This window comes from Indicator indicator, chromosome 32 (assembly GCF_027791375.1).
Source record: "Indicator indicator isolate 239-I01 chromosome 32, UM_Iind_1.1, whole genome shotgun sequence".
In the NCBI taxonomy this organism is placed as follows: Eukaryota; Metazoa; Chordata; class Aves; order Piciformes; family Indicatoridae; genus Indicator; species Indicator indicator.
This window is the reverse complement of record NC_072041.1, coordinates 7,104,070-7,129,917: the sequence shown is the minus strand read 5'-3', so window position 1 is coordinate 7,129,917 and position 25,848 is coordinate 7,104,070. Positions and strand designations below refer to the sequence as shown.

Genomic DNA, 25,848 nt, shown 5'->3' with positions numbered 1-25,848 from the left:
GAGGGTGGTGAGACTCTGGCACAGGTTGCCCAGGGAGGCTGTGGATGCCTCCTCCCTGGGGGTGTTCAAACCCAGATTGGATGAGGCCCTGAGCAGCTGAGTCTAGCTGAGAGGTGTCCCTGCCCATGGTGGGGAAGTTGCAGTAGATGATCTCTGAGGTCCCTTCCAACCTGAGCCATTCTAGGATTCTGGTCAAAGCAGAAGCCTTGCCTGGCCACTGAAAGGCTCCTTTCCAACAGTTAAGTCTCATCTAGGCTGCAAAATACCTTTCTCCTGCAAGAGAGTTTGTTCCTAGTTGAGAGCTACCCCTGCCCATAGCAGGGAGGTTGGAGTCAATGATCTCTAAGGTCCCTTCCAACCTGAGCCATTCTAGGATTCTGGTCAAAGCAGAATCACAGAATCAACCAGGTGGGAGGAGATCTCAAAGATCATCCAGTCCAACCTAGCACCCAGCCCTGTCCAAACAACCAGACCATGGCACTAAGCCTTGCCTGGCCACTGAAAGGCTCCTTTCCAACAGTTAAGTCTCATCTAGGCTGCAAAATACCTTTTTCCTGGAAGAGAGATTGTTCCTAGTTGAGAGCTACCCCTGCCCATAGCAGGCAGGTTGGAGTCAGTGATCTCTGAGGTCCCTTCCAACCTGAGCCATTCTAGGATTCTCTGATTTCCTTTGCCACTGAAGCACAAAATAAAGAGCTTTGCATTCTCTGGGCCTGCAGAAGATGACTGCAAGCACAGCTTATGAAACAACCAAGGCACAGAACATTGCATTCCTGGGAAACTGCTGTCATAACTGCAGATGAAATAATTCCCCTGGCTCCTTTGGAAGCAGGTAACCTGAGAAGCACAGCATTACAGCATGGCTCTGCCAGCTCCCAGGTAAGGAGCAAACACTCAGTTCCCATGGAAGGAAATCTCTGGTAAACACAGGTCCTGCAAAACCTCCTGAATTAAAGGCAAGCTGAGCATGCAGAAACATCTTCCTTTATTTTACAACCCTATCACCAGGCTGTGGGTTTATGGTGCTTAATGGGTGGATGGTATTTACTGTGTCACACATTCAGGTGTTTTGGCCAAACACCTTGGAACAGGGGCAGATGTAATGCTGATGGGACACTCCCCCAGGAAAATCACCCACTGCTCCTAAGAGCCATAGCCTCTGAAGAAAATATCACTGAAATGTTTTGGTAAATAGAGGGGCAGAGGTTATAAAAGTGAAGGGCAACACAAGAAGGACATGGAACTGTTGGAGCAGTCCAGAGGGGGCCATGAAGCTGATCAGAAGGCTGCAGAACCTCTGCTGTGTGGATAGGCTGAGAGAGTTGGGGCTGTTCAGCCTGGAGAAGGCTCCAGGGAGACCTTAGAGCAGCCTCCCAGTATCTGAAGGAGGCTGCAGCAGAGCTGGGGAGGGACTTTTTACAAGGGCTTGGAGTGATAGGATGAGAGAAAACAGAGTGAAGCTTGAAGAGGGGAAGTTTAGACAGGGTATTAGGGAGAAATTCTTTAGAGTGAAGGTGGGGAGACATTGGAACAGGTTGCCCAAGGAGGCTGTGGATGCTTCCTCCCTGGAGGTGTTCAAGGCCTTGAGCATCCTGGGCTAGTGGAAGGTGTCCCTGGGCTAGTGGAAGGCGTCCCTGCCCATGCAGGAGGGTTGGAACTGGATGATCTTTAAGGTCCCTTCCAACCCAAACCATTCTGTGACTCTATGACAAAGAACACAACAGAGCCCACGAGCCAGAAGAAAAGTACTGACTAAAGAGAGGAGAGAAAAAAAAAAAAAAGTTCTTTTTCTTGTGGTTTACTTCCTGCCAAAGTCAAAGAGCTGCCTCTTCTCTGCTCCTGAGAAACTTCCACCCACCTACAGTGTGACAGGAGGTTACATTTCATTAAGTAGCTCTGACACAGATATGGACAAGCATCTCCAGACAAATGAAAAGCAGAAGCTGGACATCTTGAAGTGGTTTGGTTTTGGTTTTTGGGCTGTTTGGTGGTTTGGGTTTTTTTGTTTTTTTTTTTTTTTTTGCTAACCCTGCAAGAGCAAGGCAGGAAAACAAGCAGCCCCATCCCAGTGCTTTTAAATCCTCCTGCAATTCTTCACCATCTCAAAACTCTTTTGGTTGACATACAGAAAGAGCCTGGCCCACAAGTGCTAATGTGAGAAAGTTGTAGGGTTGTGGTCTGCCTGAAAAGGTCAACACAAGCTTGCAGAGACCTTGTGCAGACAAAGAGAGGAGAGCCTGAGCTGTGGAACACAGCAGGCTATTATCCCAGTGTCCCAGTAAAGCCATGTGATTCCTTTGGACAGCTCATCTCCACCATCCACATCATTACTGAAATAAATACAGGCTGCAAGCAGAAGAGAAGAGAAGAGAAGAGAACAGAACAGAACAGGAGGGAGAAACATTTCTTCTGCAAATTGGAAGCTGTCTGCAAGGGAGTCACCAACAAAACTTCAGTGCTGGGTTTCAGCACCGAAACTGCACCATGAAAAGGGATTATTAGAACTGAGTCATGGAGTAATCACAGGGAGGTAAAGGAAAAGAAAACCAAAAATCCAGCCATTGTTTAGGGAAACTGGGGGGGAAAAAAATAAATTCAATAAATTAAATTGCTTAATGCTTTTAATTTCATCAAATGGATTTAAGCAGCAGGAGATAGGCATCACAGCCTGCTTGCCCCAGAATCTGAAGCTTCACTGGCTTGAAAGAAAAATAATTTAATACAAAAATAAATCTTGTGCTTGCCTTTAGTACAGTTTTAAAGGTGTGAGACTGCTAAACATGAGTACTTCAGGGAGAAAAAAAAAAATTCCACCTCATTATAAACAGGACAGCAGTGGAGTTAAGTAAATATTTGTAATAAATAAAAGCTTTCTGCAGCCTGGCCCAAAAAAAAAAAAAAAATACAACATGGGAAGGCCTTGGGGTGGGAGGGAAAAAGAGTAAGGAAAAGAAAGCAGAAAAAGCAGATTTGAAATCTCCTTAGAGACAAGAATTCACTGCTAAAAAAAAAAAAAAAAAAAGAGAGAATAATGCTATATTAGGAAGAAAGCTTAAGGAGGAGAGGTTGACAATGGAGATGAGGAAAAAATTATTTCCAGTGAGGGTAGGGAGACACTGGAACAGGTTGCCCAGGGAGGCTGTGGATAATCCCTCCCTGGAGGTGTTCAAGGCCAGGCTGGATGAAGCCTTGAGCAAGCTGGGCTGGGGGGAGGTGTTCCTGCACACAGCAGAGGGGTTGGAACTGGATGAGCTTTAGGATCCCTTCCAACCCAAACCATTCCATGGATCTATGAACAAACCAGACCTGGAAATCTCCTTAGAGTCAAGACCTCAGTGTCAAAAGTTCTCCATGGAACTACAATGTGCTCTTGTGGGCAAGAGAGCCAATGGGATCCTGGGGAGCAGCAAGAAAGGTGTCCAGCAGGACTGGGGAAGTTCTTCTACCTCTCTACTCTGCCTTGCTGAGACCACAGCTGCAATCCTGTGTCCAGTTTTGGGCTCCACAGTTCCACAGAGACAGAGACCTGCTGGAGAGAGTCCAAGGGAGAGCCACAAGGATGATTTGGGGACGTAAGCATCTTCCCTATGGAGAGAGACTGAGAGCCCTGGGGGTGTTTAGTGTGGAGAAGAGAAGGCTGAGAGGGATCTGATCAATGTCTATCAATAGCTGAGGGGTGGGGGGCAAGGGGAGGGGACCAGGCTCTTTTTGGTGGTTCACAGTAATAAGCCAAGGAACAATTGGTTCAAACTTGGACATAGAAGATTTCAGCTCAACCTGAGGAGAAACTTCTTCCCAGTGAGGGTGACAGAGCCCTGGAACAGGCTGCCCAGGGGGGTTGTGGAGTCTCCTCCTCTGGAGACTTTCCAACCCCACCTGGATGCTTTCCTGGGCAGACTACCCTCAGTGATCCTGCTCTGGCAGGGGGGGTTGGACCTGATAATCTCTTGAGATCCCTTCCAACCTCTGATACACTATGAAAAGCAGAATAATTCTTTACAGCTCCAGCCTTGAAGCACTTTGCAAAACATGTCAGAGGAGCACGCTCCAACGTCCACCATCACTGTTTTAAAAATACATTTGTATTTTTATGGTGCCCAGGACATTGCATTTGTGATTTCTCACCTCCTACTGCTGCTGAGGACTCTCAGCAATAAGCAGACACCTTGCCAAGAGTCTGGCAGCTGAGGAGACAAATAGTTGCAGGAGAGATTTAAAGCCATAATAAGATCTAACGCCGGAGCTGTCGGAAAGTCCAAGCAAACTTCTGTGGCATGAATTTCCTTTCTACTCTTTCATAAACACCTAATGAAAGCTTTCCTGAATGTCCTCTTGCAGGCTGCCAAGTTAAAATAGTGCATTATCTCAGCTGCTGCACATGACTCCATGGAAGATCCTTACATCACAGCTCAAAAAGTGGTGATCTAGCAGAGCTTTTCACAACAGAGAAAAAGTCTTCCCATGTAGGGTTGAGGTTTATTGCTTCTCTGCCTTAGGGCTTCGTGGCAATTTAGAAGTGGGGAGGTTCAGATGGGATGTTAGGAAGAAATTCTTCCCCATGAGGGTGGTGAGAGACTGGCACAGGTTGCCCAGGGAGGTGGTGGAAGCCTCATCCCTGGAGGTTTTTGCAGCCAGGCTGGATGTGGCTGTGAGCAACCTGCTGTGGTGTGAGGTGTCCCTGCCCATGGCAGGGGGGTTGGAACTGGCTGAGCCTTGAGCTCCCTTCCAACCCTAACAATTCTATGAATTTGTTCTAGATGGATGTTTTGAGCACTGAAGGTCTTCAGTTCTCCAGACAGAGCAAGGATTTTCCTGGTCTGGGAATATTTATACTCATGTTGAGTCTGAGAGCTCCAAGTTGAGTTCCACCAAACAGACCCCCAGCTAGATGTCTTGTGAAGAGGGGTTTGCACAGCAAGGCAGCATGAAGCCCAGGGTATTATACTGGAGAGCAAACCAAGGCTGTCTGCCTGATTTCCACAGTTATCAGCTGAAAAAAAATCCCACTTCAACTGCCCCTCCCTCCAAGGAGGACATTGAGGGGCTGGAGCAGGGCAAGGAAGCTGGGGAAGGGTCTGGAGAACAGGGCTGATGAGAAGCAGCTGAGGGACCTGGGGGTGTTTAGTCTGGAGAAAAGGAGGCTGAGGGGAGACTTTATGGCTCTCTACAGCTACCTAGAAATCAGGTTGAGGTGAGGAGGGTGTTGGTCTCTTCTCCCAAGGAACAGAAGAGGAAATGGCCTCAAGTTGTACCTGAGAGTGTTCAGGTTGGATATTAGGAACAATTTCTGTCCTGCAAGAGTGGTCAGGCATTGGAACAGGTTGCTAGGGAGGTGGTGGAGTGCCCATCCCTGGAAGTGTTCAAGAAACTTGTGGCCAGGGCACTTGGGGCCATGGTTTAGTGGCCATGGTGGTGTCAGGTTGTTTCCAACCAAAGCAGTTCTCTGATTCCCTGATAGCCTTTCTGAAGGGCTGCTCTCAGGAATGTGTCAGTCTAGAGAGCTTGTGTCACACTTGGGCTAGCTGCTGACCTTAAAAGAAAACAGAAATACATCAGTGGCACAGCACAGAACCACCAGACAGCACCACTGCCAACACCTCCTGCCATCTCCTAACACATCAACCACACCTCCTCTCCAACAGATGCTCCTCAGCTTCTTTCATGTCAGTATTCAGGCAAATCATCCATTTCAGGGCAAGAGTGCTGCAGTTCTGTGAAGAAACCCTGAGCTGTGTAAATTAAATGCACAGCTCGCTGAGCTTGGCTGCTAGAATGGAACCTGTACCCAGTTCAAAACACTGCTACTTGAACAGCCTCTCTCAGAAAGGGTTTTCATTTGATTTCCTGATATCAGGCAGGAAATGCTTTCTATAAATAGCCATTGCCTTGCTAGCCAGGTTGTAACCACTCTGCTGTTATCACCTCCAACTCCTTGGGAAAGGCTCTGATAAAACTGAGTGATAATAGATCAGGGTTACTCTGCTGTGGAAAGGCACCAGAGGTCCTCCTGGAATTTATTGCCATTTCTTCTTCCACTTCTGCAGTTCCTCAGCCTGAAATGCCAACAATGGCAAGCTGCAGCTAAAGCCCTCACTGCTCTCCTTACCTGGTATTTAGGTTTACATTAGTGCAGCCTTCCAAGACCTCAAGAGGGCTTACAACAAAGCCAGGAAGGGATTTTTTTTTTTTTTTGCAAGGACTTGTAGTGGGAGGATGGGAGGGAATAGATTCAAGCTCAAAGAGGGGAGATTGAGACTGGAGATGAGGAAGAAATTCTTTCCACTGAGGGTGGGGAGACACTGGAACAGGTTGCCCAGGGAGGTTGTGGCTGTCTCCTGCCTGGAGGTGTTCAAGGCCAGGTTAGATGAAGCCTTGAGCACCCTGGCTGGTGGGAGGTGTCCCTGCCCATGGCAAGTGGGTTGGAACTGGCTGATCTTGAAGGTCCCTTCCAATCCAAACCATTCTGTGCTTCCATGAAACTGAACTTTTGTTCCTGCCTGAAGTAGGGAGAACTACAGAGAATATAAAACCAGATTCTATGAATCAAGTCCAACCATTAACCCAACACTACTAAACCATTTCCCTCAGCACCACATCTACACAGCTTTTAAATCCCTCCAGAGATGATGGCCTGTAGCTGGAGGAGAGAAACCCTTCAGAACAAAGAGAATAAAACTGCCTGGCAGGGGGGCTGGAACTGGATGATCTTTAAGGTCCCTTCTAACCTAAACCATTCCACGAATCTATAAATCTCCATCTGCTCTCTCCCTTTTCCTCCACAGCCTCAGAACAGAGAGCTAGAAGTCACCTTAATCTCTGCCTCAACACTAAATACCTTTACTGAACCTTCAGGGATCAAGGAATTTATTTATTCAATGAGATAATGCTTATCTCCTTCCAGGAGTCAAAAAGTCAGGGCAGATACATACCTAGCATGTAGCAAAGTCTCCCCCAACAGTGCTCCTGTGTATCCACTATCTTATCTCCAAGTGCAAGAGTTTTATTACCTTTGTAAAGCTCAATTTATCCAAGTGGAGCTTTCATGTGCAGCCTCGGGAACCCAAGAACACAGGTATTAACACAAGGTGAGAAATAAAACTGCTCTTCAAAGGCTCCTGTGACACTGCAGGAAACACACAGTGCTCCTCACACCCTCCTTCAAGGGACTAGAAGAATGCTCACTCTGTTTAAGCTGCTTTAATCACTTCTACTACAATGGGCAGATTAATAGTTGAGTATTTCTAGTTAATTATGGTGTGAGTAGCCTTCACAGAATTACCACTAACCCATGCTGCTTGTGCTATTGAGAAGGAAGAGAATTAATAAAGATGACAGCCAGGAGGATAGAGAAGTCAAGATCAGGCATTTTAAAGTATCTGTACAAAGGCAGATGAGACTTAAAACTCACACCTACAGAGTTGTTGTTGTTGTTGCTGCTGCTGCTGCAGGAATCACCAAGGATTGAATTGTTTGGTACCTAAAGTCCCAGGCAAACAATGAAGAGGGATTTGGTGAGCTACCCACCAACCATGAAGCCCAGGATTACACTGGAGAGGATGTCTGCATGGTTTTCACTGTTATCAGCTTAAAAAAAAAAATTAAAAATCCCACTTCAACTGCCCCTCACTCCAAGAAGGACGTGGAGAGGCTGCAGCACATCCAGAAAGGGAAATAAAGCTGGGGAAGGGTCTGAAGAACAGGGCTGGGGAGGAACAGCTGAGGGAACTTCCAATATCTGAAGGGGGCTCCAAGAAAGCTGGGGAGGGACTTTTTAAGATCTCAGGTAGTGACAGGACTGGGGGGAGTGGAATAAAGCTGGAAGTGGGGAGATTCAGGCTGGACATGAGGAAGAAATTCTTCCCCATGAGAGTGGTGAGAGCCTGGAATGGGTTGTCCAGGGAGGTGGTTGAGGCTCCATCCCTGGAGGTGTTTAAGGCTCTGGCCAGCCTGATCTAGTGTGGGATGTCCCTGGCCATGGCAGGGGGTTGGAACTGGCTGATCTTTATGGTCCCTTCCAACCCTGACTGATTCTATGGTTCTAACTGGAGGTGTTTAGGCTGGAAAAGAGGTTGAGGGGAGACCTCATTGCTCTCTACAACTCTCTGAAAGGAGGCTGGAGCCAGGTGGGAGTCGGTCTCCTCTCCCTATTATTAGGTGATAGGATGAGAGGAAATGGCCTGAAATTGAGCCAGGGGAGGTTTAAGTTGGTGATTAACCAAAATTTCCTCACTGCAAGGGTGGTCAGGCACTGGAACAGGCTGCCCAGGGTGGTGGTGGAGTCCCCATCCCTGGAGGTGTTCAAGAGAAGCGTGGCCATGGCACTGTGGGACATGGTTTGATGGCCATGGTGGTTAAGACTTGACCTTAGAGATCATCTCCAACCCAAACAATTCCATGATCCTTTAAAACACAAGGCAGAGCAGGCAGCAAAGTCTTTGCAGTCAGTGAATGCTAACAGAGAAGAGTCTGACTGTGGTGCATACAAATGGACAGAAGGATCTGATGCCCGAGAGGGGAAGGGAAGCTCTGAAGGGAAAAGCCTTTATTTGCAGATTCATCACACACTTGCCACCAGCAGCTTGCTGTCCTTCAGGGAAAGTTCTCACCAAAGGAGCTTACCTACATCCCAGAGCCTTTCCTGAACGGATAAAATTCTCTACAGCATCTCTGCAAGTGGGACTGCATTCCCAGGGTCACTTTGTCCCTTTTAACAAGAAAAGCTGCCCTCCCACTGACAACCAGCAGGTTCTAGGCTCTGCTTAAGAATACAGATTAGTGGCAAAACATTTTCCAGGGCATTGACGACTTCTAAAATGCTTTCTGCTCTATTTTTCTCCCTTTAAAACCAAACAAAGCCAAACAAAACCAAACACCCCACCCCACCCCCCCCAAAAAAAAAAAACAAAGCAGTCAAAGGGCAACAAAGCTGGGGAAGGGTCTGGAGAACAGGGCTGGGGAAGAGCAGCGGAGGGAGCTGGGGGTATTGAGCTTGGAAAAAAGGAGGCAAAACATTTTCCAGGGCATGAAGCACTTCTAAAGTGCTTTCTGCTCTATTTTTCTCCCTTTAAAGGAAAATGAAACAGACAAACAAAAAAGAAAAAACCAAGCAGTCAAAGGGCAACAAAGCTGGGGAGGAGCAGCTGAGGGACCTGAGGGTGTTGAGCTTGGACAAAAGGAGGCAAAACATTTTCCAGGGCATGAAGGACTTCTAAAATGTTTTCTGCTCTATTTTTCTCCCTTTAAAGAAAAATAAAACAAAAAACAAACAAACAAAACAAACAAACAAACAAAAAAAAAACCAACAACAAAAGAACCCAAACAGCCAAAGGGCAACAAAGCTGGGGAAGGGTCTGGAGAAGAGCAGCTGAGGGACCTGAGGGTGTTGAGCTTGGAGAAAGGGAGGCTGAGGGGAGACCTCATTGCTCTCTACAGCTCACTGAAAAGAGGTTGGGTCCAGGTGGGGGTCAGGCTCTTCTCCATAGGAACAAGTGATAGAAGAAGAAGAAATGGCCTCAAGTTGCACCAGGGAAGGTTTAGGGATATTAAGAACAATTTCTTTCCTGAAAATATGGTCAGGCAGCGCAACAGGCTGCCCAGGGAGGTGATGGAGTCCCCATCCCTGGAGATGTTAAAAACCACCTCTGCAAACATGGCACCTTGGGACATGGTTTAGTGGCTGTGGTAGTGTTGGGTTGATGGTTGGACTTGATGATCCCAGAGACCTTTTCCAAGCAAAACAGTTCTGTGACTGATGAGATGCAGGCCTGCTGAATTTCAACTCTAGTCTTTGTATCGGAGAAATCTTCATTAAACAACCAACCAGCAAAACCAAACAACCCCACAATTCTCTTTTCTCCCCTCAAGAGACATGCAGCCACCTGCAAGAATCCACAGACAGAAAGATATTTTCCATGGAATAAAAACCCTGAGCCAGGTTCCCTTTGATCTCTAACTCCAGCATGAGGTTCCACATGGACTAAACACATTTCCTGTACTTCAGGGTAAAGTGGGATCACAGAACTGTCAGGGTTGGAAAGGAGCTCAAGGCTCAGCCAGTTCCAACCCCCCTGCCATGGGCAGGGACAACCTCACACCCACAGCAGGTTGCTCACAGCCACATCCCAGCCTGGCTGCAAAAACCTCCAGGGATGAGGCTTTCCACCACCTCCCTGGGCAACCTCTGCCAGGCTCTCAACCACCCTCATGGGGAAGAATTTCTTCCTAAGCTCTATCCATCCTCACTCCCTTCAACACCTGTGCTCTCCATGTTAATGAAGCACTGTTAAATTGAGAAGTTTCCTTGCCCTCATAAAGAGGATTAAATTAAATTCCTCCTCTTTTCAGCCCAAGGTCTGAGAGCTGCCATGGCTTTCAACCCCTGATCTCTGCTTACATACACAAAAACTCCCCTGAAAGCAAACAACAAATCTGGGTTTGTCCTGTGGTGGCACTCCTGTTTGTTTGACCACAATACACAACTTGATCTCAAGTTTAGCTCTTCACCAAGGCTTGGTAATGACTCTGCAGGTTTGTGAAACCATTGAAGATGAGGAAATCAAAACATTTGGCTTGTCCATAGCACTGAGAGATTGGGGAAGTGATGTGGAATTAAGGCTCAGGTAGAGAGCCAAGTTTTGCTTTTGGTTGTGTTCCCAGTGCAAACTCAGAATGAACCCCCCTGAAACTGGGGGCAGATTGAGGATTAAACTTGGAGCCCCATTAGTGACAGCTGCAATGCAAGCATACAGTCACAGAATGGCAGAAGTTTGGAAGGGATTCTTCCAGAGCATCATCCAGGTCCAAAACCACCACCTGCCAGGGTAGGAATCAGCTAGAGAGGTCACGTTACACAGGAAATGTATCCAGGTGGGTTTTGAATGTCTCCATTGAAGGTTTTAAGGTTGGAAGAGACCCTTAAAGGCTCAGCCAGTTCCAGCCCCCCCCTGCTGTGGGCAGGGGGGGGCAACCCCACCCCACTAAAATCAAGGATGCTCAATGGGTCTCATCCAACCTTGGCCTTTGAGCACCTCCAGGGGGAGGGGGCAGCCCAACAAACCTCTCTGGGCAGCCTGCTCCAGGGGCTGCAGCACTCTTACAGTGAAAAATGTTTCTCTTTATATGTCCTGTTGGTACCTTCTCTCTGCTTGCAGCTTGCAATCCATTTGCCCCCTTTGTCCTATCACACTGGGACATTCCCTGAAGCAGAGCGCCTGGCCACCATCCTCCCCCACACTTCCCTGGCACACATCTTTAATCCCCCAGCAATGGAGGGGCAGACCCTCAGGGCTCCTCTGCTCCAAAGCCTCAGCCTTACCCCTCAGCCCTGGGTCTTGACTGGGGAGATTTTTTCCTCTGCCTCCATCCCAATTGACTTATCCATTCCATCACACCCCACCGCTAAATATCCTTCTCCTGCCTAAAAGCAATACACAATGGTGCTTCCCAAACAGAAAGAGAAAAAAAAAAAAAAAAAGAAGGAAGCCCCAAAAAAAGGAAACAAGTAAAACATTTCTCCAGATAGGGGAACAAGCTCCAAAAATGGCAGGCAGTGGGCTTATACTTGAAGCCCTAATACCCACAGCAACAAGGCAGGACGTGGACTAGGTCCCAGTCCCAAAAAAAAAAAAAACAAACAACAAAATCTACTTGGAAAGGGATTCAAAATTAACAATCTTTTTGGGTGAATGGCAGGAGACACATGAGTCCAGGCAGAAGGCTTCCAAATTGAGTCCAGCAAGCCCCCAAGTTCACATGCAGATGAGGAGTTAGTGTGGAAATGCTTGAACAAAAAGGCTTGGCAAGCAAATGGCATCAGCTGTTGATTCAACTTTCACACCCAGGAAACCACATGCAGCTCAGCCATCGTCATCTGTGTCATTAACAAAGCAGACACAATATCATTAAGGGGCAACTAAGCAGCACCATTCTCAGAAAATAGCATTCCCCAGTCTACCCCCTCCAATGCATCTTGCTATTGCGAGGAGCTTCCAATGAGCTAGAGCTAGATGGCAATGTGGTGCGCACATGGATCGACATACAAAAATAGTAGAATTATTTAAAGCTGAAAAAACTAAATCGAAACACGAAATAGGCTCACTAATAGAAATTTTAAAAAGAATAATGAGCAAAAGAAACAGAGAACATAAGGAAATGAAGATTTCAACAATAACTAACACACTGAGAGGGTTTTTTACACTACAGATCTCTAGCACGGTCGGGCAGTAAGATGGGGATTTTTCAAAACAGCTTTAATGCACAGAAGACAGCCAGGCACCAAATTGTTCAATAAGTAGCGATGTCAAGATCAAAAGGCTAAAGAGGGCTGCCATCCTAGCTTGTAGCAAATATCACACTTCCTGAGACAGAGATAGCCAAAATCTTACTAGAGAAGCAGAGAATTGTTTGGGTTGGAAAAGAACCCCGCCTAATTACCAGATCATCCAGTCCAAGCATCAACCCAACACCAACCCATAATGGGCCACAAAGCCATGGCCCCAAGAATTTAGCCAAATGGCCAAAAAATACAAGCCTGTTAGATAAACAACCCAATGATCTAACACACGGATGCAAACCAAAGCCCACCATACTCTAGATACGCTTTGCAGCAGACCTGTTCCATTAATTCCTACTGACCATTTACGAATAATTCTATTAAGACAAGAACAACAAACATTGTTCCATGACATTAAGAATACCAACCTAAAACCTTCCACCATCTAGTTAGAGACTGACAGAGATAAGACTGAGGCCATTTCTACTTCTTGTCTACTATATAAATTTTATAACAAAGGGAGAAGACAGACCAACACCCAAAGCCACTGACTTGTTAACAACCTCCTATATCACGTAGTTTATGTAGAGAGCCAGAAGGTCTCCTCCAATGATGGTCTTTCATATCCGAGAGGTCATTGTTCCAAAAAGAGAGCACGATTACTTTAAGAGTGCTATGCAATACTGGGGAGGAAACAGACCAGACCAAGGAGAACCACAGATCCAGCTGACAAACATATCCAAAACTCCATAAGATCCGCCAAACTCACACACCAGAGCAGGAAAAAGATCCGTCCCACCCCAGCTACTCCAGGAAATTGTGCTATGATATTTCACCTGGGCAGCCTGTACCTCCTGCAATAATTCACATCAACACTGTCGAGGATCAAATTATAACACTCAAACATATACAAACCTACGGTGCTTTCTTTTCTACAATTTCTACCTATCAGTATCTATATACAAATAACCTTAAATTATTATCTACTCCTTGAGCCACATCTGAATCTCAGACACGCCCACAAATATACAGAAAAATTTAACCCTCTGAATAGCAAAGCAACTTCACTAGGAAATCAGCATCCCTCTGGTAGTCTTTTGTGTTAAGTCTATATACATAGGAAGGTACAAACTCCGAGGCTAATTAGAATTATCCCCAGTAATTGAATTATAGCCTGATAAAAGTAATTAACTTAATGAGTATCATGTTCTGAATGAAAATATTGGTTTGGATCATAATTATACTCAATATATAAAAAATCCCTCTCAGAAAAACATTATAAATTAAGCTTCAGTTGATGTTAGTACTAATTCTGGAGACGTTTTTAAAAAGTTTTCCAAAGGCATGTTAGCAGAATATTTCATTTTTCAAAAACTGATACTAAAAGACACAAACCCAAGCTGGAACTAAAAATCAAACAAAAAAACTAGCCAAAACAAAACTATTATCAGTTTTGTACGACGCTATGCCTCTGGTCTGAAGCGAACAACATACCACCAGCCCTCCCAAGCACCTACCCGACCCCATACCCGATACATAGTAACAACGAATTCTCGCTTCCCCGGGCCACCCCACCCCACACTCGCAGGCCCCCCCCCCCCCCCCCCCACCCCCTAAGCCCACAAACAAGACCCCAGCCCCGACACCAACACCGGCATAATCCCAGCTCGCGACCTAGGCCGAGCAACCCCACGAATATAGAAACCAACCCATACACTAATAGCCCATGACATCTGTGTAGCTGTCTCATTGGGCTCAGTGCCTTCTTCTTAAGCTCCATAGCACCCACGCACTTCACCAGCAGACATCATATGCAACCCGCAAGGCCGTAATTAGAGTAACAGATGAAGATTTAGTCAAATTTAGAAGCTTATGGAAAATAATGTATTACATTTGTCTTGCTTGAGTGAGTGATTTGTTTTCCACAGCCATCCAGTCCTATCTGCAAACTGCAAGGGTCTAATCTACAGAGATCTTATTTGAAGTTGTTAAGAAATTCAAGAGCTCCAATTTAAGGGTATAGGGTAAGGTTTTGCCCCAGACCTACTCGACGCTGAGAACGCTGGTTCTTAAAGTTTTGTTTTCCTAAAGCTTCTAGATAAGAGAATTAAAGCTTCCCACCAATAGAGATATACACAGGAGGAATCAAAAGGTAAATTCTAAATGCACCATACACAGAAAGTGACACAAGTGGACTACACTGGCAACAGAGGAAGCTGTATCTTTGAAGAACAATACAAGCACATAGTAACACCTAGGCCCAGGTTATCAAATCTGAAATAAAACTCAATCGTACAAACCCACAAAACATGAGGTGGATAGATGTTATTCAGTAATATATTGTTCATTTTTTTATTATTAATTATTTAAATAAAGACCCACATAACAATAAAACAACCTCTTTAATAAACCACCATCCAATCCAGGGTCCCCGCTGCCCATAGCTTATTAAATCAACAAAATCAACTGCAAGAGTTAAGAGTTAACCAAGGAAAAAGAATTCAGAATGAAGCACAGACCTATAGCACAGCTATGAACAGACAGCCTGCCTTCCATACCAGCATCACACCTAAGCAACTTCTTCTTCTTCTCCACCCCGCCCCCCTTGGGCTGCTCCCATTACAAACGCAGTTGGAGTAAGGCAGCCACAGGATTCATACCACTTCAATATCTCAGAGGGCCAAGGCCCACTGTGGAGCACTTGTTAGAAAAGCAGGATCAAAGGGAAGCATCCTCCTTCCTCCTTCGCATAACAACATCCCTACATTAGCATACCAACCACCCAAGTTTTCTTCAGGCTGCCAACCACAGAAAATAAAAAAGAAACCAACAGAGGATTTGGACAGCCTGGCCTCATGCTAATGGCTGACGCATGCACAACTGTACCTTGCAGCAGCAGTTTAGACAACAAAGACCTGGCAATCTACGTCCAAGAACAAAATGTAGCACTCACCCCATACAAACCTACTTCTTGGAGGGCTTTCATTTGGCGCACAGCTTCACGCAGCAGCTTCCCAACTTCACCACTTCTAAAGGGGTGGACCAGGCAGATCCAGAGGAGGCCACATAGATGAACAAAAGGGCTGGAGGAACCTCCCTCTATGGGGCCAGGCTGACAGCTGGGAGAAGAGACTTGCTACACGTCGACCCCACCCCTTATTTTTAGCGCAGCCTACCAGTTTCTGCCGTCGGCTACAGGAGAGCTGGGGAGGACCTAAACAAGGGCTTGAAGTGATAGAGGTGAGGGAATTTGTGGCACTTGATCAGGACGCCGCTGATTATTCGGTCCGACCCCCTGCGGCCCAACCACCTCCCCCTGGCTGGAATGTTTGCTCCCCTGCCCCGGTAGCCCCTCGCGGCCCACTCAGGCGGTCAACCCGGCCCGGAAGGAAGGAGTGCGGACACCCATGCCCTAGGCCGTGGGGCCGAAGGCCTTGTCACCAAAAACCTTAGCCCAACCCCCCAACCCCAATCGAAGCCTTATATCCCAGTCCCAATCCAACCCACCCCCCCTACGACAGCCTTAAACCCCGACCCGTTCCCCCCAAAACCCATCTGTGAACGATGAATTTTAGCCACTCTTCACAAAGACAACTTCTCAGTGCAAGTACATTTAAAAAAATAAACCAAAAATCATGTCAGCCCAGTCTCCGGTTCCCATATTACAAACTTCACATCTCAGAAGGGGAAACCCCCTCTAAAAAAAAAACAAAAAAAAAAGCCATATTACATTCCAATTACCAGCTGCATGGCTGGCTGCTGGCAGGAACACACCATTTCATTGAAAAATCCACATGGAAATATTACCTCCCCTTCCCCCATGACCGCCCAGGCTCGCGCAACCCAAGCAATACAGAGCTTTCTTGCCCACTGTACCCAAGAGGCCGTTCCCGCCGCCCTTAGCGCTGCTCGGGTTCCAGCTCCAGGCTCCCCAAATGATTTGGTTTTGATTGAATCTAGGCAGAACATTTGCATCTTGTTACACCACTGATATTTTAGCTTCCAAAAGTTTTCAGACATCCCCCCCACCCGGGCTTCTCATAAGCACATTTTTATAAGTTCCCTTCATTAAGAAAGGCAAAAAACACCAAGACCCAACGAGTTTTGACCCCTGCTGCCTCTGACAATGCTAAGCTTTGTCCTTACACCCAGCTGCAGCACAATTTAAGAATAAAAGATCCTCCTTTTTTATTTTTTTTTTAAAGTGGACTTTTTTAATTAAATCTATCCCCAATGAAAAATTACCATCCTGAGGTTAAAAACAATTCTTTCCAGTTCAATTCTTAGTACCAAACACCATTAAAGTCTCTTTAATTGGTAAACGAGGGGAAAAAAAAATAAAACAATGTAAGACCAAACTATAAACTGGGGCAGAAGACCATAACTATACTCTAAAAAATATCTGCCACTAATGTCGGCAGAGCAGATTTGACCATGCGACACACCGCGCATCCGACGACATCCGTAAAGAGCAAGCAGTACGTCAATCAGTGGGGACATCAGCCAAGAGGGATTTCACGAGGATAGAATCACAATCAGATATAGCTAGACGGAGAAACCACAGGGATCAGAGGAATCACAGAAATCCACAGAATCAGAGAAATCCAGAATCAGTTCTTCACAGAATCAATAATCACGAATCACAGAATCACAGAATCAACAGAATCCAGAATCACAGAATCACAGAATCACATAAGTAATCACAATAAATAAAGAATCCACAGAATCAGTCATGTGTTTGACAAGGTGTCGACATCCACTCAAGGATCACCATTTCCAAACCATACCCACCTGCCGGTATAGGGCAGGGACCCAACAATAGCAAACATAAAAAATAACCAAACACAAATAAACTACATCAGTAGCTGGCCTAGTAAAAGCCTCAACCCAGACACTAGGACCTTAAACACCTCCAGAGGATTGGAGCCAATCAACCACCACCCACTGGAACAACCACATTCCAAGGCTCTTATCAAATAAAACAGTACACACTCAATTAACAGGTGCAGCCCGTCTTCCTCCTATCACCACACATGACCTGCAATACATCTAATATACCCCTGAAAACAAACCCGCTATCAATCCAACTCAACACAAACTCACAGTCCCTGACATTAATACCAACCACAGCTCACACTCCCCTACCCTACCATCACCTCACATAGCATTCAAAATGCTGCCACAACGCCAGAATCCAGGCCGAAGCCACCCGCCGAAGATCACCAATAATAATATTAACCGCGCCTATTACAAGCACACCATCAGCAATAACTAACCCCCACCACACTCCGTCTGTACCTCATAGCCGAAAGCAGAACTACCAGCCCTTCTGCTACATCCCTGGTGAGTCTACCTTTACTCTGGACACCTTTCAAACAGCATAAACTCACCTTAAGCCCTCTTGTTAACAGAGTAGCTCCAGAACTGGATGCAGTACTCTCAGGAGTGGTCCTCAGCAGAGAGGAGCAGAGGGGGAGAATCCCCTCCCTGGACATCCTGTCTTGGTCCACACTTCTTACCTGCTGCAGAGCCCCTAAGGCTCTGCTTGGCTCTCGTGGGCTGCAAGTGTCACTGACCAAAGCTTCCTGGTGAGCCTTCTACATACAGTAATAATTATCCCCACAGCAAACAGCTAAAGATATTATTACATTATAAAGATTAAAAATACCAAGTCCCTACTCCTCATATGGCTGCTACTCTAGTAAAAAAAAACAGCACTTACAACATGCCAGGTCCTTGGATCTGTGCTTTAGGGGATTCAATAAAATAGGTCCAATCGAAACCCAAAACTAGTCAAAATAGTAGGTTGAGACAAAGCTCTCCACAGAACAGCTCAGCACCTGCATGCAGCTAAAATATATATAAGAGAGAGGGGGAATAAAAAAATAATAAAAAAAAAAATGAGCAGGGAATAGCGACTACATGCCATAGAAAGGTTTTCAGATAAACAGAAGAATAACAAAATGACAAACAACAATCAAAAAAACCGGTATTACAAGAATACAATACGACACGTATATGTTCTAACAAGCAAGTCAAAAGGGAAGCAAATAATATAAAAAGAATAAGACATACCAGGAAGTAGTTCAGGGACCTTACAAATAAAAATTAGCAAAAAAAAAACATAAAAGATAATAGAAGATATTAAAATAGATACTGTATAGAATTTCAAAAATGTAAAAAATGAGTGGTATTCAGTAATACAGAAGGTTTATCTCACTAAAACAGGATATACAGGTGAGCAGACGACATAATTTGGCACAGCTTTCAGCCCAATAAAGATTACCCAATATAACGAAATACGCCAGATACAATAACACACCCACCCACCAATACATATCACTAAAAATAACAAACAAAATAATAAAACCTTAACTTCTTCCCCATCACCCCCACCACCCCCCACCCCATCCCCCTCACACACTTTTCACACCGTCACCATTACAGCTCTCGCCACCCCCACAGCCTAAACCACCCCACCCCCCCCCCCACCACCCCCCCCCCCCCCCACCCCCCCCCCCCCCCCCCCCCACCCCCCCCACCCCCCCCCCCCCCCCCCCCCCCCCCCCCCCCCCCCCCCCCCACCCCCCCCACCCCACCCCCCACCCCACCCACCCCCCCCCACCCCCCCCCCCCCCCCCCCCCCCCCCCCCCCCCCCCCCCACCCCCCCCCCCCCCCCCCCCCCCCCACCACACCCCATAGTTATCTCTCCACCCCCGTCCATCCCCCCACACTCATCCCCCATACATACCTCATCCACCCTCCTCCTACATTAATGAATCTCGTCCCTTTTCACTCCCTCACCCGTACCCCCCCCCCATCGTTTCCCCCACTTCGCCGATCTTCCCAGCGGCAATCGTCCTCTTGTAATTTATCACATCACCACCACATCTTCCCCCTCCAGCCCTCTAACTTTTGCGCAGAAACCTAGAAGTCGCCCCGCCTTCCACTGCGAGCCCAACCATTATCCACACAAGCCCTTCACATCCTTGTTCAAACCCCTCACTCAATTTGTCTGTCCTAAAACGGCACACCTTACTCATCACCTTCCTTTTGTCTTCTATGTCCACCCTTCATTCCTATTTGCGCAACCGCATGACCAGCTTCCTCCTAACATCCCACTCTAATCGCTATTATCTCGCCATGCCATTTCATACCCTTTCTTATTTATTCCTGCCCAGCCCCAGCCCACACATTCTGATAAACCTTCCCTCATTCATCTTCAAAAACATTCACTCCATCAGACTTATCGGATACCCATTCCCATTCCTTTTTAAATTCCCATTCATCTCCAATATTACGACAAACCCCCCCATGCCCCTCAACCCAGCAACCACATCACATCACCAAACAATCACCCCCCACCCGGTTCAGTTCCAAAACCCCCCCCCCTAAAACACCTCTTAGCCGTCCCACAACCCATGCCCATGCCCCCACTAGCCCTTCCCTGCCAATAACCACCACATCCCACCTCCCATCGTACCCCTTTCACAGCATGCGGCCCATTCCTCCATAGCCCTGTGTGGTAAGTTGGTCGCGGCGCCCTCGCCCTGCCTCCTACCCTCCCCCCCACCTATCCGTTTAGCTGTAGAGAGCAATAGGGTCTCCTCTCAGCCTATGTCCTTCCTGCCTTTCCCAGAAGACAGGAGGATATCAGCACTCCAGCCTCAACTGGCCATGGAACTTGATTAATTGAGGGAAAAAAAAAAAAATAAGGAAAAAGCACATTTATCTTCCCATTGCCATAAGCAGGCACACACTTACCAACAGGAACATGGACAACACTTTTTGACTTCAGATGCTGGGGCCTCATTCAGCTCAGCTGCCCAAAGCCTGAGGGGCAGGCACTTATGTGATGATGAGCATGGTGCTGGGTTTACATCCCCAACCTCTGTACTCAGCACTGGTGAGGCCACACCTTGAGTCCTGGGTTAATTTTTGGGTCCCTCGCTCCAAGAAGGACATTGAGAGGCTGGAGCAGATCCAGAGAAGGGCAAGGAAGCTGGGGAAGGGTCTGGAGGACAGGGCTGGGGAGGAGCAGCTGAGGGAGCTGGGGGTGTTCAGCCTGCAGAAAAGGAGGCTGAGGGGAGACCTCATTGCCTTCTACAACTCCCTCAAAGGAAGCTGGAGCCAGGTGGGGGTTGGTCAATTCTCCCAAGGAACAAGAGGTTGGACAAAGGGAAATGGCCTCAAGTTGCACCAGGGGAGGTTTAGGTTGGATATTAGAAGAAAATTCTTCACTGAAAGGGAAAAAAAAGAAGGCAATTTAGGACTGCAATATCTGCCAGACTCCTTTTTCTCTTCTGTAATTCAGTTGCAAACAAAAACAAGAGTAAAATATGATCTAGGTGCTGTCCTGCTTGTGCACTCTAATACCTTCTAGACCTCAGAACTGTTTCTTGCATTGGGATGTCCATGAAAAAAACTATTTGGGGGGAATGGAACAAAGGAGCTGGAAGATATTTTCCTAACATGAAGCCATTGGGAATGCTAAAAAAAAATGCACAGGCAGAGATTTGATGGAAAAATCATCTTGGATCACCTCCCACTGTTATTTTTAAGAGTAGAAGTTCCAGCTGCCTTTATTTAAAGGAATTCTTTCACCTCTGAATTCCACCACTGCATTTTTTTTCACTTCACAAGGGCTTTGTGTCTTCAACCAACCACAGACACATCACACAGGGCTTTGAAACCAAGACTGACTTCAGTGACTTCCCAACATAATCACCTGCCTGGTGCTTTCCTGGTAGCTGAGCATTTCAAACAAGGAATCTTTGCTGGCTGTCACCTCTTTAATCAAGTGGTCATCCTGGAAAGGAAATAAATGTGATGTATCACTATCTGCTTGGCATTCTTGCACACTGACTTGGTGGCTCATTGGCCCCGTTTGCTGGAATTAAGCAAAGTGGTTCTGTTCTTGGTGTGAAACAACAACAAGGTATAATAAAAAAAAAAAAAAAAAAAACCACCTTCTGGGACATCCAAGGGAGAGCCATGAGGATGATTAGGGGACTTGAGCATCTCCCCTGTGAAGAGAGACTGAGAGCCCTGGGGCTGGTTAGTGTGGAGAAGAGAAGGCTGAGAGGGATCTGATCAATGTCTGTCAATAGCTGAGGGGTGGGGAACAAAGGGAGGAGGTCAATCTCTCTTCAGTGGTGCACAGTAATAAGACAGGGAACAATGGATGCAAACTTGAACAGAGAAGGATTCACCTCAAGATGAGGAGAAACTTCTTTACAGTGAGGGTGACAGAGCCCTGGAGCAGGCTGCCCAGGAGGGTTGTGGAGTCTCCTTCTCTGGAGACTTTCAAAACTCACCTGGATGTGCATTCCTGCGGGGACTACCTTGGGTGACCCTGCTTTTGGCAGGAAGGGGGTTGAATTGGATGATCTCTGGAGGTCCCATCCAACCTCTAACATTCTGTGATCTGGCCAGCTTGGTGTTTCCACCACCACCAGGTTTCCACTACCTGCAGCAGTGCCTTTCCAAGGGGCTTCCCAGCAGCCTGTGCACAACCACACACCCACCTTTGCAAGATCACAAGCCTGAGATAGAAGCTCAGGTGCACATCCAGCTTTCTGCAGGTCCTAACAGCACCATCAGGAGATGGGCATGAGGTTGAATTTTTTTTTTTCTCCCCCCACTTGGAGCTCATTGCCCTAAAGAAAACTCCAGCATCAAAGGCTTCCCAGCAAGATAAGGTGAACCCAACGTGTGTATTTATAAACACTTGGGCACAAACATGCCAGGGCAGAGAAACCTTTCCCTGCAAAAACAAACAAGAAATCACTGGCCCCAGCAGGGTGAGGAGAGTGGGGTGCTGACAAACACTGCAACACCCCCATTAGGCTGATGAGAATGAAATGGAATTGACTAATCCGTTCTGGCTGCAAGAAACACATTTTAAACAGCACATCCATTACTCCATCTGCATGCAAAAAGAATGCTCCAGGCCACCAATGAAAAAAAAATACCAAGCTACCCCCCTAAAAGAGCTGTGTGGTGGCCAGCTGGTGGCTGAAGGTCACTGGAGAGTGGAATAATCATTTCAGAGAGATGCATGTGCCATCAAACACGCTGCAGAGCAAATCCTGCTGTGGGACAGGTTGGTGTGGCACTTTGGGATGCAGGTTGATGGCCATGGTGGCCTCAGGTTGATGGTTGGACTCGATCTTGGAGGTCTTTTCCAACCAAAATTAATTTTATTGTCAAGCATCAGGACAAAAACCTGTTTCCAGAGCAGGAAGGGTGCTGGAAACAGGAGCTGTGACTGCCTAAAAAGGAGTCCCCCTTTGCTCTCTTGAATGTCTGTGGTTTATGTGTGGACATGGCACTTCAGCACATGGTTTAACAGCCATGGTGGCCTTAGGTTGATGGTTGGACTTGATCTCAGAGGTCTTTTCCAACTGAAACAACTCTATGTGAGAGCAGCCACCCTTCAGCACAGGCTTGGGGGTGAAACTAAGCTGTGCATGAGCAGAATAGATAGAATTAAGCATGTATCAGCAGGAAGGTTGAACTTAAATGGCCCACAAGCCTCCTCTTCCCCGAGAGGAGAAAAGAAATCACATCTCCATGAAAAAGAAGAAGCATTCTCCACTTTTGATGACATAACCTCACAGCCAGCACATCCTCCTCCACCAAACGCAGCTTCCTCTGAGGCACCACTACTCCCATCTCCTTGGTACCAACCACAAAAACAACCACCACCACCCAGTGCCACCATGGCACCTACTACTCCAGACTGAAATAAAGAAGCCAACTTCTTTCCCATCCACGTTCTGTCGGTGCTCCAGCCACGGAAGCAGAGTCACACAGGCTTGAAACGGATGCACTCAAGACTCTCTTTCACTTAACCAGGCCAGAAACGACTCCTCCAACACATCCACCTGCCTATAAAGAAAAAAATCTCTCTACCCCCCCGAGTTAATTCGCTAAAGGAAGGCTGTTAGAGAAGCTGATGGCTCAGAGCTACGCCGAGAGCACACTGCAGTCCTGTTAACGCTGGACAGAAGAGATTCAGCTACGCTTCAGAGCCCACAGCGCCGAGAAACGCCGGCTGCCTCCAACAGAAAAAAAAAAACCCACCACCGCACCACCCTGAGATAGGATTACATTTCTTCTGCAGACAAGGAAAAAAAACCCACAAGGCTAGGAAAGGAGGCAAAATAAACCCCAAAACACCACGTTTTGAAACCGAAAGATGCCCAAACTCCAAACGGGAGTGTCCACACCAGCCCCGAAGGACCCGCAGCTCAGCAGACAATGCAGGAATCTCCCTGCAGAATCCCAACTGCCTCTCTCTCTTTTTTTTTTTTTTTTTTCCTTTCCATCCCTCTGGCCTCCATCTCTGCCACAGTTATGCTAGGCAGGAGAACACAGCAAGCCGAGGAGAAGGCTATCCATCGAGCAGGGGAGAACACCATGTAAAAGAAAAGGAAAAAAAAACAAACACACCAGCCCAGGACTTCCCGAGAAGGCTTAAGAGAAACCTCCTGATCGCCTGGGTTTTTACACAAAGGCTGTTGTTAGGGCTTTTGTTTTGCCTAATTCCGAGGAAGATCTTTTAAGAGTGCAAAAAACCTTCCCCCTGCAGTATTTGCAACCCAAATATTGCAGCACTGAGCTAATTTTGGGAGAGCTTGGCACACAAAAAAATCGACTACTGGAGTGATTAGATCAGAAAACGAAGGCAAGCTAAATTTAGGAGGAACTATGCAATACAATATTAATAACAGATTCTTTCCCTTCTCCAAAAAAAAAAAAAAAGGTTGTTTTTTTTTTTTAATTACTCTATTTTTTTTAAGTCAAACTGACAATTCTCTTTTTAATATCAAGCTTGCCAGCTTCCCAGGGAAGGACTCTACAATTTTCAGGCCGCCAAGCTGAGGGGCAACCCCCCACATACACATTGTGGCAAAGCCTTGGGAGCATCCTGGGAGCATCTTCGCCAGGGAAGGAACCCCGGGATGGTGGAAGGCTTGTCCCCAGGGGTCTCCCCAAGGCTTCCTCCACCCCAAGGAGAGAACCCTAGGGTGGGAGGAGGCCTGGCCGCATATACCCAAGGGTCTCCTCAACGCTTCCTCTATCCCAAGGAAGGAGCCCCAAGGGTCTCACCATGGCTTCCTCTGCCTCTGGGAAAGAGCCCTGGGGTAAGGAGAGGCCCATCCGCATGTCCCCAGGAGTCTGCCTAAGGCTTCCTCCGACCCAGCGAGGGCCTTGCTCATTTCCCCGCACTGCAGGAGCCGGCGGCCCGCATCCCCCCGCCCTCTCCCGCAGGCTCAAGGCTCCCCCCGCCGCCAGCCGCTCACTTTCTCTTGTACTCATCCCGCTCCCGCTTGACTTTGGCCAGCACGTTGTAAAGGGCTCGGATCTCGGGGGTGATGGTGTCGATCTGGACTCCGACGCCGTCGGGATGGATCCAGGAGACACCGGGCCCCTGCACCGTCTCCAACCCGCCGCCTCCGGTTCGCCGCACCTGGGTGTAGCTCCAGATGGTACCGGGCAAGCGGCTGTAGTGGGGGGGCGAGGCGAGGGGAGCGGCGGCCAGCCCGTGGCCGGGGCCAGGCGGCAGCAGCAGCGGCGAGGTACCGGAGTCGGTCTGCACGGCCTGGTCGCGGGAGAAGGTCTTGTACCGGAGGCGGCGGTCGCGTTCGCTCTGCTGGGCCGCCAGCTGCTTCTCCAGCAGCCGGTTCCGCCGCTCCAGCTCATGGACCTTGGCCAGGAAGCAGCGGAACCGCACGTTCAGTCCCTTCAGCAGGTGGATGTTGGAGCCCAAGTCGTTACGAAGAGCCGCCGTTACCGGCGGACCCCCCGCCGCTGCCGCCGCTGAACTGCCGGGACCGCCTGCGCCGCCGGGGCCCAGAGGGCAGGAGGCGGCGGCGGCGGCGGCAGCGGGGGAGAAGGCGCGGGCCATCTCTCCGAAGAGCAGCGAGTTCATCGCCTCAGACCCTGAGGGGAGGTGAGGGCAGGCGGGAAGCGGGGGGCTGCGGCCGGAAGAGGCTGCTTAACGGTCGCCGCGGCTTAGGCGGAATGACCGTTGCGGAGCGCGCTGAGACGCCAGCAGCCACGGGGCCGAGAGCTGAGAGACGAAGCGAGACACCTGGACCCACACCTCCACGCTCCTGCGGCTGCCGCCGCCGCTACCCGGGCACTGAGCGGCCGGCGGCGCGGGGCGGGCCCTGATCCGCCTCGCCGCGCCCCCCGGCGCCAGGGGCTGCGGGAGCGCGGCCGGCAGGCCACGCCCCTCGGTCAGCAGACCACGCCCCTCAACCACCAAGTCACGCCCCTCCACCACCAGGATAGGACCTCATCAAACAGACCACGCCCTCTTCGGCGCTGGGGCACGCCCACAGCGACAGGCCACGCCTCTCATTGCATCCTCTCTGTCGCGTAGTCCCGCCCCAAACCCCGCCTTTCATGTTCAGGCCACGCCCCCGCCGCCGCGTGTCCGTGGCGGTTCCCGACACGTGTGGCGCTGGGGGAGCTAAGGAGGAGTTAAGGGGCCAAAAGCCCCCCCAGGTTAATCCATACAACGCTGAAACACAGAATGGTGTCAGCTGGAAAAGGGCCTTTA

General features: G+C 48.1%; 1 protein-coding gene across 1 annotated transcript in view; it reads right to left on the bottom strand.

Annotated features, from left to right (window-relative positions):
* The window catches only part of IFFO2 (intermediate filament family orphan 2), a 55,893-nt gene extending 30,681 nt beyond the window's left edge, over window positions 1-25,212 (bottom strand). The window contains exon 1 of the mRNA XM_054394997.1: window positions 24,584-25,212. Within this exon, the coding sequence (XP_054250972.1) occupies window positions 24,584-25,212 (629 nt within the window). The remainder of the gene's footprint in view (window positions 1-24,583) is intronic.
* Between the last annotated feature and the right edge of the window lie 636 nt (window positions 25,213-25,848).